At 39.9% G+C, this 18,262-nt stretch overlaps 1 protein-coding gene across 1 annotated transcript in view; it reads right to left on the reverse strand.

Moving 5' to 3' along the window:
- Positions 1 to 18,262, reverse strand: part of TRIP4 (thyroid hormone receptor interactor 4) — a 72,467-nt gene that overhangs the window by 5,242 nt on the left and 48,963 nt on the right. Inside the window, exon 12 of the mRNA XM_039219514.1 lies at positions 3,034 to 3,136. Coding sequence (XP_039075445.1) covers positions 3,034 to 3,136 — 103 coding nt within the window. The remainder of the gene's footprint in view (positions 1 to 3,033; positions 3,137 to 18,262) is intronic.

The following is an 18,262-nucleotide window of genomic DNA, read 5'->3' on the forward strand; positions in this document are numbered from 1 at the left end:
CTAGCCATCAGCACAGAGTCTGACGCAGGGCTCGAACCCATAAACTGTGATATCATGACCTGAGCCGAAGTCGGACACTTCACTGACTGAGCCACCAAGGCGCCCCACCTCTGGTTTTTTAAAGCTTTAAAAAAATTTTTTTTAATGTTTTATTTTATTTTTGAGAGAGAGAGAGAGAGAGAGAGAGAGAGACAGAATGCAAGTGGGGGAGGGGCAAAGAGAGGGAGACACAATCTGAAGCAGGCTCCAGTCTCTGAGCTGGCAGCACAGAGCCAATGCGGGGGATCCGAACTCACAAACCTTGAGATCATGACCTGAGCTGAAGTTGAATGCTCAACCAACTGAGCCACCTAGGCACCCCGGCTTTTTAAAGCTTTTAACAGAAACAATGGGGGGGAAAGACAGAAGGTTACTAAAGCTTTCCCCTAAGAGCCTCACTTTGCACCCCTCATTAAACCTTACTGAGAAAAACAGAAGCCATATATGTAGTAAAGGTATGTCTCTTGAGTACTGGTGTAAAACATTTCATAGAAATATCTAAACTCTGTTTATACAGAATATTTTCTCGCAGGAGCTTAAGCAGCAGATAAAAACCAAGATAGGGGAGGAAGCTAAGAAAGGTTATGGGGACTAAAGATCAAGTAGCACTGGGTACAGAAGACTTAAAATGTTTTCCTCCTACCACCAGAGGATAAGGTGAGAATGGTACAGGGAGGGATAGAATGCCACAAAAGAGAGGGAGAGGAGAGAGATTTAAATAATAAATAGTGGAGGAGAACCTGGCTGGCTCAGTCAGTGGAGCATGTAACTCTCAGTCTTGGGGTTCTGAGTCCAGGCCCGAATTTGGGTGTAGAGATTACTTAAAAATAAAATCTTGGGGCACATGGCTGGCTCAGGAGGTTAAACATCCAACTCTTGATTTTGGCTGAGGTCATGATCTCAGTTTGTGGGACTGAGCTCCAAATTGGGCTCTGTGCTGACAGTGCTGAGCCTGTTTGGGAGTCTCTATTTCCCTCTCACTCTTTCCCTCCCCAGCTTGCACTTGCTCACACTCTTTCTCTCTCTCTGTCTCAAAATAAATAAACTTTATAGGGCGTCCGGGTTGCTAGTTAGTCAAGCATCTGACTTCAGCTCAGGTCATGATCTCACAGTTCTTGAGTTCGAGACTGCGTCGGGCTCTGTGCTGACAGCTCAGGGTCTGGAGCCTGCTTCAGATTCTGTGCCTCCCCACCCCCTCTTTGCCCCTCCCCTCTCTTGTCTATCAGAAATAAACATTAAAAAAATTAAAAATAAACTTAAAAAATAAAATCTTTAAAAAATAATAATGAAATCAAGCAATCAATCCTAAATAGTGGAAAGGAAGGAAAAAATTTCCAGGACCACTTGGCAACCAGCGGGGACACAGTCTGAGGTAAATATGTAGAAGTCAAGGGCAACTTATGTTCAGATTTTCTGATATATAGGAATCCAAGGAACATATGTCTCATAAATCCTAACAGTTGCCTGAATTTTGTGATGAATATACATTAATCTAAATTCACACTCCAAGCATTTTATTTTGTGACTAAAAGCATTACTACTCAAAGTGTAGTCAGCTGAACAACAGCATCGATATCACTTATAAGAGGGCCTAGGAACCTGTTTTTTAACAGCTCTCTAGATGATTTTTATTTGCAGTACAGTTTGAAAAGCACTTCTCCGTAGAATAGATTTATCAAATGGCTAGTTGGTCTCCAAGGTACAGTGTGAGGTAGAAATGTGCATAGTCTGAGACAATGCATGCCCCCAAATCATCCAGTTCACAGAATGGGAAAGCAGTGTCATAGAGGCACAAAATAGTAACTGACATGAGCAGATGGAAGAGTTGCTGAGGTTGTTTTTATTTATTTTATTATTTTTTCATGTTTGTTTATTTTGAGAGAGTGTGCATGCAAGTGGGAAAGGGGCAGACAGAGGGGGAGGGAGAGAATCTCAAGCAGGCTCAGCGCTGTCAGCACAGAGCCTTACTCAGGGCTACCACCCATGAACTGCATTTGCATTGTGAGATCATCATCTAAGCTGAAATCAAGAGTCAGACACTTAACCAGTTGAGCCATCCAGATGCCCCAAGGTTGTTTTTTAAAATAAGTTAGGCAGAAAGGACACCACTATGTATTTCCTGAGATTACTTTGAAATAGATAGGCTGGGGTAGGACTAAACAAAGGAAGAGAAGTTGAGAGTAGAAGAAGAGTTGGAGATTAAGTGAATATGCAAGGGCGCTTGAGTGGCTCAGTCGGTTGAGCGTCCAACTCCTGGTTTTGGCTCAGGTCACGATCTAGAGGTTTGTGGGTTCTGCACTGGCAGTATAGAGTCTGCTTGGGATTCTGTCTCCCTCTCTCTCTGCCCCTCCCATACACACGCTGTCTGTCTCTCTCAGGATAAACTTTAAAAAATGAAATTTAAAAAAGGAAGTGAATATGCAGGAATACGAAGAGTGTACTATAATCATAAATACATAAAGCAAAAGTTGCAGAAAAATAAATCACTGAGAGGTTTCAGAAAGAGAATGAAAAGCAAGAGGGCTAGGGCAGAGCTTTAGGAACCCAGTAATCAAGGACAAACTGGGAAGTGGAACCTCCAAAACACTCAAAAATAAACAAAAACTTCAGTCTTATTCTTGGATTGAAGACTGAAGAACAATGAATAAATGTCAATATTGCCATTGGCATTGGCTTACTACTTCCTTTTCTGAGGAGTGCAGCAGAGCAAAGCATACTCTTTTGGCTGACAAATGAGGATTTTAAATGTAATGGGGACTTAAATGGAAGTTTAGAGTGATTCACTAGCACGACAATAATTGTGGATCAACGTACACTTTGGGAAGGCTATACTATAGTTAACCTAACATTAAAGTTATCAATAAATATAATCCTATTAACCTTCCAACCTTGAGATGCCACAGAACAGAGGAAGAATAGATTTTTAAAAAGCTGAACAAGTGAGACGCAAGACCCAAAGAAAAGAATATTAGACCATTAAAGTTTGTGACTTACAGATTTTTGGATTTCCTTTAATAGGAAACTTCACAATCATTTCCTGGGGATTTGTGCAGATGAAAACAAATGGAGAATCAGATTCTTGACTCATGTCTGGATACTGTGAAATATAAAAATAACAAGTTCAGACTAGTTGGGACAAATTTTGAATTTCAGGGAAATCAAAGGATATCCCAGACTTCACCTCAACATTCTGATGATAGCACTCTCCATTTTAATCAGGCACAGAGGATTATGTTCAACAAGCAAGAACAAACCTTCACCTTTCCCAGGTCTTCGCACAGTGGTCTTATGCAGTCTATTGCCTGCCATTTCTGACTTCCTAAAATGGGAACAACTTCTTTAAAAAAGAATACCTGAGATATTCCCAGAAGAATTAAAACCGATGTTCTTTTTCTTTTTTTAAGTTTATTTATTACATTCAACATGGGGCTTGAACCCACAACCCTAAGATCAAGAGAAAACCTACTGTGTTCTTTTAAAATTTTTTTTTTAATGTTTTATTTATTTCTAGGAGAGAGAGAGAGAGACAGCGTGAGCAGGGGAGGGTCAGAGAGAGAGGGAGTCACAGGCTCTGAAACAGGCTCCAGGCTCTGAGCTGGCAGTCAGCACAGAGCCCGACGCGGGGCTTGAACCCACGAACCGCGAGATCATGACCTAAGTGAAAGTCGGACGCTTAACCGACTAAGCCACCCAGGCGCCCCCCTACTGTGTTCTTTTAATAAGTGACTGTGAATTAGAAGATTCACACGCCCCTTCTGGAACACTGGGAGCCCCCCTGGTTAACTCAAGTAAAACACTGGAAGATTTAAAAAAAATAGAACATTTGTGGAAATTCTGCAAGAAATAATCAACAGAGCCCTTCTTTCACTAAAAGGAAGGAAGATGATTCATTCTGAAAGGTATGAACATGCAAAAGCTGTTTTGCTGGATGCATTCCAGACTTACTTAGGGTGAAAAGGTAACTGGTAGAGCAATTCTGAAAATTATTTAGAAACCTCCTTTGGATCTCTCATCACAAATCTGTGTGAATACTTAGGAGTTGTATTCCTTCTGCAAAGACAGACACAAAACCTAGAGTAAGACTATGCTGGCCACATAACTTGAGGGTTGGCAGAAAGTACTCTCTAGCAATGCCCAACTGATTTGTTGTTTCATTATTTCCTATCTTGGGATGCCTTTTATTTAGCTTGTTCGACAAATATGACTCATAGGCTGACTATGACTGTGGGGAAGACTTCATTACCAGAGGAGCCTTTCTCCTAGTAGCTACCATCCCAGGTATGAACTTATTTTCCTCTCTAATTCACCTGCTAAGATATATCCTCTAAAGACCAAAGGTTCTGGAGTAGAAATGGAGGTTTCAATAAAGTAAGAAAATGATAATTTCTCTGTAACTAGTGGAAGCATAAACAGTTAAAACTTCTTTACTGACCACTTGACCACTCTGTCTTAGGTGGTAAGTAATGCTATGGAGAAAATAGAAGGGATTTTAGCAGCTTTTGGTCCTGCCCACATACCATGGCTTTCTGTGTGGGACAGCAGTGGCATGTACTTTGATAAAACATAGCTTAATATCAAGCATCAGACACAATTATATTCAGAGGCAGGATCAAAATGTTCATGGCAGAAAAGAAAGACTAAAGATGAGAAGGAAAATCCTCTTCTTTCCTTATCCCCTGGATCTTTAGAACTCAAAGAAAAGCAGGTTCCAGCTGTTACTGCTGAGGTGCTTTGGCACGAATAAAACCAGAGGCTGCCATCAAGATTTTTCAACCTAATTCTACAAAGGGCAAAACAGCAGCAGTCACATTCCCATATCTTCAATTTTCTTCCTCTCCCTTCTGTGTCTTAAGAGTGCTGAGGCAGAGGATAGTGCCGCCAGGACCTCATGGCTCTGCTTTTCCGGAACTACAAGCTATTTCAGTCATTCTCTCCCCTTTTTTCTGCGTCAATAAATGTTCCCTCTCTACTGAATCAATCCCATTAACAAAATAATTTCTGTAATGTCTGCCATAAAACAAAAACTCTCCAGATCCCACATTCTCAAGCTACTGCCCCATTTCTGATTCTCTTTACAACAAAATTCATTAAGAGATTATCTGTGCTCTCTGCTTCAAATTCGTCTATTTTTTTCTTGAATTCACTATAAGTAGGCTTTCTTCCCCATCACTCCACCAAAATTATTCTTCACTAACTAAAGGCCATTGTTCACTTCCGTAATTACTAAATCAAATAGTCATTTTTTTCAGTTCTCATCTTAATTGATCTATTTGTAGAACCTGACAGAATTCTTCTCTCCCCCCTTCTTGAATATATTTCTCACTTGGCTTCCAGGATAACATTCTTTTCCTGCTTTTGCTATGTTACTGATTGCTCATTTCCCCATCCTTTAAATGTTGGGAGTGCTTCAGGGGTCAGGCCTCGGACCTCTTCTCTCTCTACATTCACAACCTTGGGGATTTCCTTCAATCCTAAGAGTTAAAAAATAAGGTCCTGAATTTCTAACTATGAGAGGTGATAGATGATAACTAAATTTATTGTGGTAACCATTTTGCAACATATACATGTATCAAATCATTCTGCTGTACACCTTATACTAATATAATGTTATGTGTCAATTATATCTCAATAAAACTGAGTCGGGGGGGAATGAGATCCTGGAAGTGCAAATTTAAAACCACAATGAGATACTAGTTCATGATCAGTGAAAGACTTTAATAAAAGAAAAATAAAACAAAAACAAAAACAAAAAACATGGAAAATAACAAGTGCTACTAAGGCTGTGAAGGAATTAGGATACTCATGCATTGCTGGTGTTATGTAAAATGGTGCCACTGCTGTGGAAAACAGTGGGGCTTGTTCTTCAAAGAATTAAAGCAATTCCACTTACATGTGGATACCCAAAAGAATTCAAAGTAGGGACTCAAACACTTGGGTACCAATGTTTATAGCACCATGATTCACAATACCCAAGAGTATCCATAATCCAAATGTTCATCAGTAGATGGATGAATAAAATATCATACATATGTACAGTGGAATATTATTCAGTCTTAACAAGAATCAAATTCTGATACACACTACAATATGGATGAATCTTGAAAAAATTGTGCTAAGTGAAATAAATGATGCACAAGGACAAATATTGCATGGTTCTACCTATATGAGGTACGTAGGATAAGCAATTTCATAGAGAGGAAATAAGGGATGGGGGAGGAGGAAGAAGGAATTATTATTTAATGAGTATAGAGTTTCTGTTTGATGTTTTTGTTTTTGTTTTTTTTTAATTTCAGAGAGACAGAGAAAGAGAGAGACACAGCACAAGCAGGGGAAGGTCAGAGAGAGAGGGAGACACAGAATCTGAAGCAAGGCTCCAGGCTCTGAGCTGTCAGCACAGAGTCCAACGCGGGGCTCGAACCCACGAACTGTGAGATCATGACCTGAGCCGAGGTCGGACGCTTAACTGACTGAGCCACCCAGGAGCCCCTAGAGTTTCTGTTTGAGATGATGAAAAAATTCTGGTGATGGATAATGGTGATGGTTGCACAATACTGTAAACATACTTAATGCCACTGAATTATATGCTTTAAAATGGTTAAAATGATATATTTTGGGGCGCCTGGGTGGCTCAGTCGGTTAAGCGTCCGACTTCGGCTCAGGTCATGATCTCACGGTTTGTGGGTTCGAGCCCCACATCGGGCTCTGTGCTGACAGCCAGCTCAGAACCTGGAGCCTGTTTCGGATTCTGTGTCTCCCTCCCTCTCTGACCCTCCCCTGGTCACGCTGTCTCTCTCCCAGAAATAAACAAAACATTAAAAAAAATTTTAATGATATATTTTATCACAATACAAATCTTAAAAAATCAAGATTCTGAATTCATTTCCAAACATGCCTCTGTCTTATCCATACCCCTTCTAAAATGAGTGAATGAATCAATGAATGAATGAATAGATCCAGCTAGCTAGCTATGCCATCTTTCCAATTGTTCAGGCCCAAACCTCCATAACCAACCCACTGAGAAATCCTGTTAACTATACCTTCAAAGGATATCCAATACTTCACCACTTCCTAAGACCTCCATAGCTACTCCCTGATCCAAGCTAGCATAATGTTTCCTTGAATTACCACAATAGTCTCCTAATTGGTCTCTCTGTTTCTGCCCTTAACCTCTTTCTTTTCTATTTTTAACACAGCAGACAGAACTATTTAAAAAAATATTTCAGATCATGTCACTCCTCCACTAAAAACTCTCCAGTGGTTTTTCATCTCACTCAGAATAAAAGCTTAAATCCTCACCATGACCTTCAGGTCTCTGGACAATCTGGCCCCCCATTTTCTGACACCTTTTTCAACTTTCACCCCCACTTTCACTCTACTGTAGCCACATTGGCTTGTTGTTCCTGATCCTGGGTTTTGCACTTGCCTATCCCTCTTCCTGGAATGCTCTACCTGCCAGCCCAGGTATCCACATGGCTTCTTCTTTCTTTCTTCAGAACTTTGTTTAAATGTCTATCTCTCAGTAAGTCTTCCCTAATCATTCTATTTAAAATAAGAGCCCCAAACTCCTCACAAACTTGAAGCTCTCAACCCCTCTCCTTTTTGTTTTCCTTACAGTACTCATCATCATCTGATACTACATAATATTACTTATGTAAATTTTTAAAAGACTTTCTTTTTAAGTAATCCCTATACCCAACACGGGCCTTAAATTCACAACCTATAACATTCCAACTTCGGCTCAGGTCATGATTTCACAGCTTTTGAGTTTGAGCCCCGCGCCGGGCTCTGTGCTGACAGGATGGAGCCTGAAGCTTGCTTCAGATTCTGGCTCCCTCTCTGCCCTTCCCCCACTTACGCTCTGTCTCTCTCTCTCTCAACAATAAACATTAAAAAATTCACAACCTAGAGATCAAGAGTCGCATGTCCTACCGACAGAGCCAGCCAGGTGCCCCTAAATTTTTAAATTTGGCTTCCCTTTACTAGGATGAAAGCTCCATGAAGGCGAGGATTTTTGTTGGTTTTGTTTACTCCTAAGCACCTTGAGTCTGGCACACAGTAGGCAACCAATAATTATTTGCTGAATTTGGGGCATTTGGGTGGCTCAGTAGGTTAAGTGTCCAACCTTTGATCTCAGCCAGGTCTTGATCTCAAGGTCATGGGCTCAAGCCCCATGGTGGGCTCCATGCTGGGTGTGGAACCTACTTAAAAAATTATCTTTTTGTTGGGGTGCCTGGGTGACTCAGTCGGTTAAGCATCCAACTTCATCTCAGGTCATAATCTCATGGTTTGTGAATTCGAACTCCACTTCAGGCTCTGCGCTGACAGCTTGGAGCTTGAAGCCTGCTTCAAATTGATTCTGTGTCTCCCTCTCTCTCTGCCCCTCCCCCACTTGTATTCTGGTCTCCCAAAAATGAATAAATGTTAAAAAAATTTTTTTTTAAATTTTTGTTGTTGAATGAAACAACAATGACTTTATCAACTTGTGCATTAAGGTTATATTAACCATGCTAACTACACACATGCTGGGAACTAGACACTCTTAGGACGATAACCTAGGGTAAAAGCAGGTGCTAGCCTGTAACCTATTATGCCTCAAGCTAAATTAGAACTTTTGTGTCTTGGCAAGTGGGCCAATAAGACCTTACGTTTAATATAAACTACCCTGACATATATCAATACAGTAAGCAAATGTCAAATAATGAGGAAAATGATGGACAAATGAAATTACAGAACAAGAGGTTTCTGGGACCCATTCTTGCTTCACAATAAAGATAAACATCAAAATCAACTTTCCAAACTTAAACTAAATCCAAGTTTTAAGTGAATATCCCTTTTACCAAAGTCGATTACTGAACTTCAGGAGGCTGACAAGAAACAGAGCTGACGAGCAAAGCAACCTACAAAAAAACAAAGAAAAGGCCTCTGTGTTAGGAAAAGGGGTAGAATACACTAAAGCAAAGTCAGTTTGGCAGAGCCTCAGTACCTCCAAAAAAGCATAATCACTGCTACTGGCACCTAGACACTACGGACCATATTAAACAGTAACAAGTCAGTGACTTGCAAGAAAGGGATTTTTGGTCTGAAAGTAAAAAGAGAAAAATGCACCTGATGGAGAGAAAAGTAAATTAGGGGCTCCTGGCTGGCTCAGTCAGTAGAGCATATGACTCTTGATCCCTGGGGCTGTAAGTTCAAGCCCCACATTGAGTGTAGAGCTTACATTAAAAAAAAGAAGAATTAGAAGAAGAAAAGTAAATTAAGAGAAAGGAGGTTCATATTTGTAAACAATGTGAATGAACTCTGGATGCTACAGTACGGGTCAGTGAGACAGCACGACAGACAGGTTAGGGAATGTGGGTTTTCAGATCAAGCAACTCAAAGCTACCATTCAAATTCTGTACCAGATTCCTCAGGAAGTTGCTGCTGTTCTTGCCTATGAAAACATGACTCCTATCACCTGATTTCCAGCCTGATGAGTGGGGGAGGTGGGCCTACTCTTCTTTCATGCCTCATAAATTTCATAGCTGTCTAACATAACAGGTAATTAACTACTAAACAGCCATTTTCTTCTCTTCTCCAGAGGGAAATTGTTTACCAGTCATCTAGAAAACATTTCTTTTGCCATTTTCATAAGAGAAAAAAACGTTTAGTAGTTTTTGGCAATCATTACTAATTCAGAGCCTAGTGGCCATTTTCACCAACTCTGCAAGCCTCCATTTAGTCCTTGTACTGAAATGATTAGTAACTCCTAAATGATGTCACTCTTCAGAACAAATCCCCAGATGACCTATAAATCTTAAACCAGTCTCCAGAGGACTAACAGCTAAATCAAACAGTTAAGAAGGAACTCACTGACAAAGAACATGTATTTGCTATAGATTTTCTTGGTTTAAACTTTGGGGAACTAGGTAGGACATGAAATCAGGCTCTGAAATCTAGTTAGCTGAAAACCAACTCCAAGAAGATTGAGGTGATAACACTCAGAAAAAGAGAAGGAAATGAGTCTGATAAAAAGGCAACAAGTACAACAGATCCAAAGAAGCATATCCTGAAAGCAACGGTGTTCTCTGAATAGTTCCTGTTTACATTTTCCTTTAAAGCAATTCAACAAGTTTACAGGACACACAACTATACCTCAGGCCTCACTATACTAGAGGATAAAAGTTTTCTCACATCAGAATAACATATCGGTCATGATGCTTCAACAAGGTGACTACTGTATATTTGACTGGAGTTAGATAAAGATCACGCCAGCTGGCCCAACGTGGGAGCTGAATTCCCATATGCTAGTACCCAAATCAAATCATGTGCTCAGTATAGAGGCACCTGAGTGGCTTAGTCAGTTAAGCATCAGGCTCTTGATTTTGGCTCAGGTCATGATCTTATGGTTTGTGAGTTTGAGCCGTGTGTTGGGCTCTGAGCTGACAGTGCAGAGCCTGCTTGGGATTTTCCCTTTCCCTCTCTCTCTCTGCTCCCCTGCTTTTGCTCTCTCTCTCTCAAAATAACTAAATGTTTTTTTAAAAAAATCATGTGCTCAGTATCAAAGATGAGGGGACTGCAGCTCAATGATACAGAGTTCATATTTGCTCCAGGTGAAAATAATAAGGGATGAATGATATGCAGCTTAAAGGTCTTGCAGCCATTTGTGGAAGATGATCTAAGCAAAGCCACATAGCATTGGTTTCCTGGTTGCATCCTACTCACAGTTAAATTCCCACTGTGGCTTTCTGAACCCTTGGGAATCCTATGCTAGAATCTCCATACACAAGAGAACCTAAGCAAGTAGATTTTCTCTAAAATTAACCTCATAGCTTTTCTGCCCTCTTTAAGACCTAAATGGGAATCACCAACTCACAACAGTTATTTTTGGTCTTAAATTTCATATAGCAGGCTTTCACTCCAAACTAAACTAGTGAGAACCAAAGGAAAATTGCTTTTTTTTTTTTAAATGTTTTATTTATTTCTGATAGACATACAGACAGCGTGAGCAGGGGAGGACCAGAGAAAGAGGGAGACACAGAATCTGAAACAGGCTCCAGGCTCTGAGCTAGCTGTCAGCCCAGAGCCCGAGGTAGGGCTTGAACCCATGAATCATGAGATTGTGACCTGAGCCGAAGTCAGACGCTTAACCAACTGAGCCACCATGCGCTCCAGAAAATTACTCTTAATTAAAGATTCTACATTGTTAGGTCCTTAACCCTTGAGGTTTACATTGGGACTAATAACTCAGAATGCTAAAACTCCTCTTGTGTTAAGGGACGGGGCTATTTTAGAATTTATCTCCCAATGGTTGGTGACTTAACTGAGGACAACTATTCTGAGGCAGAGCTCAGAACATTGATTGACATACCAAGGTAAGATCATTGTCAGGCAATCTGGTGCTATTAACATTAACAATATGCCTTCATCAAATCACATTTATCTTTGAGAACAAAACAGATTAAAATATTTTAAAGTATCCAAATAAAAAATTGTAACACTGTAGGTTAACTATATTGGAATGAAATAGTTTTTAAAGATTTTATTTTTAAGTAATCTCTACACCCACCATGGAACTTGAACTTACAACCCCAAGAACAAGAGTCACATGCTCTACCAGCTGAGCCAGTTAGGCACACCTGGAATTAAGATTTTTCTTTTTTAATCATAAAAATATAGATTTTTGTATGGTGATTACATATTATAGGACATTTTTCCTTTACTGCTACAATACAGGTTTTCTTTACCACAGGTCATTTATTTCAGTTATTTATCACAAAAGAAAATTTTCTCTCTTTTTCTTAAAGTTATTTATTTTGAGAGAGAGAGAGAGAGAGAAGGAGGGGCAGAGAGTGAGAGGGAGAGAATCGCAAGCAGGCTCTGTGCCGCCAGAGCAGAGCCCAATGCAGGGCTCAAACCCACACACCATGAGATCATGCCTAGCTGAAATCAAGAGCTGGACACTTAACTGACTGAGCTATCCAGGCACCCCAAGAAAATTCTCTTTTTTTTGTACACTCCATGTAGACTAATGTTACTAGCATTCACCCAATTGCCAGAGCCAGAAACCCAAGTTTATCTTAAACTTCTCTTATCTTTCATATCCAATCAAATCACCAAGTCCTAAAGACTTTCCCTCCTAAACATTTCAATCATCTGTTCCTTTCTGTCCAACTCATCTACCAGAGCTATAGATATATGAACACAGTAGCCCAGAGAAAGAAGTGATTAGTCTTGTCAGGGAGGAAATGGACTGAAGTCTAGGAAGACCCTACAGACAGTGATATCTGAGCTGTTCAAAAGGATGAACAGGAACTATCCTGGGGGACAACAGAATGGTGACATGATAAAGGATGGTATATTGAGGAAGACAAATTCCTTCTACAGGACTCACCTTTTTAGAAGCTTCCTTAACCCTACCCACCCTGTTCCCAGTCAAGTTGAGTTAGGAGTTAGGGCCTCTCTTTCATGCATTCCTTTTTCATATGATAATTAGTATGGTTGTGTTTTCTTGTCTTAGTCTCTTCTAGTGGACTGAAAGATCCAGAAAGATGGAGTATCTTGTTAAAACTCTGGATCCTTAGTCTTTAGCACAGTTCCTGGCACATGACATAGTCAGTCAATACTTGCTGACTGTATGATTATATATTATTCCAAGCAATAAAATCTTAGATAATTTGCCACCTAGTTCATATAATAGACTAGATGAAAAATCAAGAAACCTTGAACAGATTGCAAGAAGATAGCAAAGCTACAGCAGATTCCTTCTAAATCCAGAAGACTACTTTCTAAGACTGGGTTTACTTACAGGTAAAATGAAGGTGTCACATTAAGTGACTGATTCTACTTACATAAAACCTCTTACATCTGTTCCTCTCTTACCTAATTTCATTGGCATTCTCCTTAAACAGACATTTAAAAATATCTTGACCGTGGAATGACAACTGCCATCTCATTAGTCTCCCCACCTTCGGGCCCTTCACTGCAATTCATCGTTCACATTGCAGTCAGACCCACTTTCCTAAATCAAGGCCCTGATCAAGTTCCAAACACCCATCCTCCATTCCACAAGTGACCACAGACAGAAGCCTTACCTCTGAAGCCTATCATTCAAAGCTATCTACCATCTGACCTCAACATACTTTTCCATTCTTGTTTGCTGCTTCTTCCTCTTCTTCACCCATTGTTGTCTCTCGACACATTGGTTTGCTATTACTCTCTGGACAGGCCCATAACTTCCCACCTCACGCTATTCCCTCTCCTTGGAATATGCTTTTCTATCAACTAAGTAGGAACACTTGAACAGCAATCCCAATTCTACCATTTACTGACTGACACTATGCAAGTTACTTAATTCTCTATCTTGAATTGTCTCTTTAAAAGAGGAGTAATGCTTGGAGTTGTTTTGAGGACTAGAAAATAACATATGTAAGAGACCTTGTATGTAACAGCTGAACAAAAAGTGATAGATTTTATTATTATTACCCTGTAAGGCTAATTCAAAAGCCATACTCTTTTTTTTTTTTTTTTTAAGTTTATGTTGAGAAAGTGTGAGAGTGCATGGGGGAGGGGCAGAAGAGAGAATTCCAAGCAGGCTCTGAGCTGACAGAGAGGGCTTGAACTCATGAACCTGGAGATCAAGACCTGAGCTGAAATTAAGAGTAAGATGCTTAACTGACTGAGCCACCCAGGCAGCCCAAAATGCCATATTATTAATAAAGGCTTTTGGCGTCCCTCCTAGCTGGAAGCAACCTTTCCCTCCTTTAAATTCCTAAGACATTACTTTTCAAGACAGTTATCCTTGCTTTTTATTTTGTTTTTCTTTGTTTGCATACATATTTTATCTATCTAGTGGTCTTTCAAACATCCTGAGGACAGAACCCATGGCTAATTCATCTTTTTGATTCTTGTAATGTCTAAAACAATGTCTGATTTATGGTACGTGCTCAAGTATTTACTAATATTTAAAGAAAATCTTAAGAATTATATGTTCATTTTCAGATGAAAAGGTAAACATTAAAGAACTTACATAAATGCACAGAAAAGTGTTAATATTCCTCTTCTCTTTTCAGGATAAGTACAAAAGAAAGCATAATGCTTTCTGGAATATTAAAAAATATACATGGTTGTGCTCAACTCAGTAAGTGGACATTTGACACCCAGGTTACAAAACAACTTTAAAGACTCTGCTCTAACCCAGAAATTCTAGTAAATAGTCTAGTCTTCATAAGAATTCTGAAAATACATTCCCTGTTTCACTCAAGCAAACTGTAGTTTTAAAGAACAGCCTAGGGTTAAGCTACTTGTGGCAGACACACAGTTCCCCTCTTTGTTGGGTCTCTGACACAGCCTTCATGATCCCTTAGGAATACACACTTTAGGTCTATACATATGCAGTTTTTCTCAGTCCGACAGGACATTTTCACATATTTTATTTTATTAAAAAAAATTTTTTTTAACGTTTTATTTCTGAGAGAGAGAGAGAGAGTGTGAGAACGGGAGGGTCAGAGAGAGAGAGGGAGACACAAAATCTGAAACAGGCTCCAGGCTCTGAGCTAGCTGTCAGCACAGAGCCCGATGCAGGGCTGGAACCCATGAACTGCGAGATCATGAACTGAGGCAAAGTCAGCCGCCCAACCGACTGAGCCACCCAGGCACCCCTCACATATTTTAAAAGAAAGTTTGTTGGGGAGCCTGGGTGGTTCAGCCAGTAGAGAATGTGACTCTTGAACTTGGGGTCATGAGTTCAAGTCCCACTCTGGCCGTAGAGCTTATTTTAAAAAAGCAAAGAAAAGGAAAATCTGGGGATGCTGCATTTTTCAAGGCTGATATCTGGTTTGAATATTAACTATTACTTCCTTCAGTCTCACCTCTCAGACCTACAGATAACCCATTGATGACAGAAGCTGATGATTTCCACACATGATTTTTGCAAATCTTCCTGATGGTGATCTGTACTGCTTGGATGCCCTGAGAGGAGAAGGACCAAATAATACTCTCTACCCCAATGAAGACTTCAATTCTATTGCTGATGTCAGTTATATAGGCACCTAGCAGAACTGCTTCAACATAATTCTATAGAGTCTTGGTTATTATAAAAGCCATAAGATCAAATGGACTGAAGGGTCAGTAAGCTGGCAGGAGAGGAATGGATTTAGTCAGAAGAAATGGAATAATCAATGACCTTGGAGATTTCAGACAAATCAGATTTTCTATTGAAGGCAGAGATATAAATAGCCCAAACACAAAATAGACTAGTAGAAACAAAAGCCACCGACTCAACTTTCTGTTTGAAAACTTGTTAGGTCTAGAGAACTGTTCAAACCACAGCTGCTAATGGTTATGGATTTGGCAATCAAAATGTCTTTGTTAAAAAAAAAAAGTTTTAACTGCCTTACTATTGAGGTTACAAACCACAGCCTTGATGCATTGTTGCAGTCAACATCCTCCCTGCTGTTTTTGAGAGCTTACATCTGCTGCTGACAGATAAAATGCTGGCAAACTGCATGGGCTCCTTCCAGGGGAATACAGGAGAAGTTGTAACTAGATGGCTCTCATCTACCTTTCTTTCTTGAGTTGAGCCCACAGCCTTTTTCTGCATCATTCCTGTCTTGTCTAGGTTGATTCCCTGCCATTACTCAGGAGGGCTGAGGGTCTAGTGGGATTTTCTTCTGGCACAAATTAGCCATGCCAGCTATACTACTCCTCGAAGATAAAAGAAGATGAGTTCTTACCTTAGGGCAAAGCATTTTAAGCACATATTCAAAAAAATCACTTAACAGTATAGTGTACTTGATTTTAAACAACCTCTAATAAAATGTGTTTTTTTTTAAGAGACTAAATGATCACATTATGCCAAAAATAGTGAGACCTTGGTATATTTTAACTTATCAAAGAAACGCCAAGAATGTGAGGTCAGAAAGTAAGTTACTGAGTTTCTTTGGGGAAGGAAAAAGGAACAAGATAGAGAAGTAAAATGTGGTCCAAGTCATACAGGAGATTATTTTCAGCTGAAATAAAAATTACATGCTCTACACTGGTTTTCAAAGACAATGTAATTCAGCTGTGATGAGAAATGAGTGTGAAGATGCAGAAAGAAGACACAGGTTAAGAAACTGTTTCCTGTATGATTCTCCCTCAGTGAGATGACCTATGAGAATAAAAGAAAACTAAACAGACCTAGGCTAGCACTTTCTTAGCTGTATATACCACAAGATACCAGTTCTGCAGTATGAAAGTAGGTAGTGTGTATGAGGTAGGAGGAGGGGATTTTATGGTCTAAAAGTTTTGGAACACTGCATGTTATATCCATTAGACATAATAGACGATTGTATAAGAGTCATAATGCATACTAGCATATTAGGGTCTCTGAGAAGGTCTGCAGTAAACAAACACATTTGTCTGATACAAATACATTTTCCAAATGTATGTGTCCAGAGAAAACCACCTCCCCGTTTTTATTTCCCCAGAGAACACCTATGCATGGAATAGTTTGCGAAATGCTAGTCTAGGACTATTATTCCTAAACTTTCAACTCATTCTTACAGACACAAGAATAAGGTTTGTAAAATAGGCTAGGCAACCACATTACTTACATCATGGATCCAGAGCTAAAACAAAAACAGGTTGATTACCAATGATGCTTGAGACATTTTCCAAAAGGCAGCCAAACACCAAAGCTACAATTTTTAAAAGATCTTTATCTGACAAATAATTCCCAAATAGGACTAATACCAATTCTACATACACTCATGAGCTACCCCTAAACAAAGAAAAGAAACAGTGGGGAAAAGCCCCAGAAAAACTGACCATAGGGAAAATGGTTAAGGGATCCCTGTTTGATGAAGCCTACTGGCTTCTGGCATTTTGGGGATATTCAAATTACAGACACCAGGGAAATTCATAAAGAGAGTTGCCAGGACCTCCAGCTGGGAACATATGGAAGGATTCCTACATTTCTATGTGCTGCCCTCAGTATCCTCAGGATAAAAGACAGAATCTAAGCTCAAGGAGGAGTATTATGCCGACCTGAAAGAGAGTTATCTGTGAGAAACCAAAAAGATTGTCAATTATATTTCTAATTCCCATAAACTTGCTGTATGCCACAGATTAGGATTACTGTTTCCTACCCTTCTCTACACATTTTGTGGCAGAAAGAAGACTGGCTGTCTAGTGATTGAAATCATTTGACCTTGTATCAGATGGTGGTTTGCTTGATTGACAAATAAAAAAAATAAAGGAAGGCCCTTTGCCAAACCCCACCACCCACACTACCAGATGCTCCTGATTCCCCTTTTTAAATTTTTTAATTTTGAAATATAAGTTTATTTATTTTGAGAGAGAGAGAGAGAGAATGTATGCACATGTGCAAGCAGGGGAGGGGCAGAGGGAGAGAATCCCAACATGGGGCCTGAACCCATGAACCATGAAATCATGACGTGAGCTGAAACCAAAAGCTACGTGCTCAACCAACTGAGCCACCCAGGTACTCTGATTTCCCTTTTAGAATGCAGATATATTCTATAAAGAAAATACATTAATAACATACTAAGTCATACTAAGCTATTAATCCCTGTGAGACACTTTAAAACTATAAAGCCTACACCAATGCAAGGAACTTTTTTAAATGTTACTTCTACACACACACACACACAAAAAGGGAGAGCAAGAGAGGAAAGAAGATACTGGGAAAATGGGCAAAAGGCCCACAGAAGCACAGGTACAATGGTGTGGAAATTAAAGGGCCTCCACATGTCTATGGTTTCCCCTAGGTCTGGATTAGGTAATAAGGTTCAGAACAAAAGGCTAGGTGTCAAATTCATGCCAAAATGCATTCATTTTGGGGCACCTGGGTGGCTTGGTCGGTTAAGGGTCCGACTTTCGCTTAGGTCATGATCTCGCGGTTCGTGGGTTCGAGCCCCGCGTCGGGCTCTGTGCTGACTGCCAGCTCAGAGCCTGGAGCCTGTTTCAGTCTGTGACTCCCTCTTTCTCTGACCCTCCCCTGCTCACGCTGTCTCTCTCTCTCTCCTAGAAACATATAAAACATTAAAAAAAAATGCATTCATTTTACTCCTATATATAAAGTAATCAGAGAAGGGCTATGGAGGCAATCCACAAGAAAATGAAAGACAGAAAACTAGAGGGATAGTAACTATTGGCTAAAATCTGTGAGGAAAGGGTAGAGAGGGTAAGATAGATAAGATCAGGGTTTTTTCTTTTTTTTTTTTTTTAAATAAGTTATTTATTT

The sequence above is a fragment of the Hyaena hyaena genome, unplaced genomic scaffold (assembly GCF_003009895.1).
Source record: "Hyaena hyaena isolate Hyena2069 unplaced genomic scaffold, ASM300989v1 scaffold_15, whole genome shotgun sequence".
NCBI lineage: Eukaryota > Metazoa > Chordata > Mammalia > Carnivora > Hyaenidae > Hyaena > Hyaena hyaena.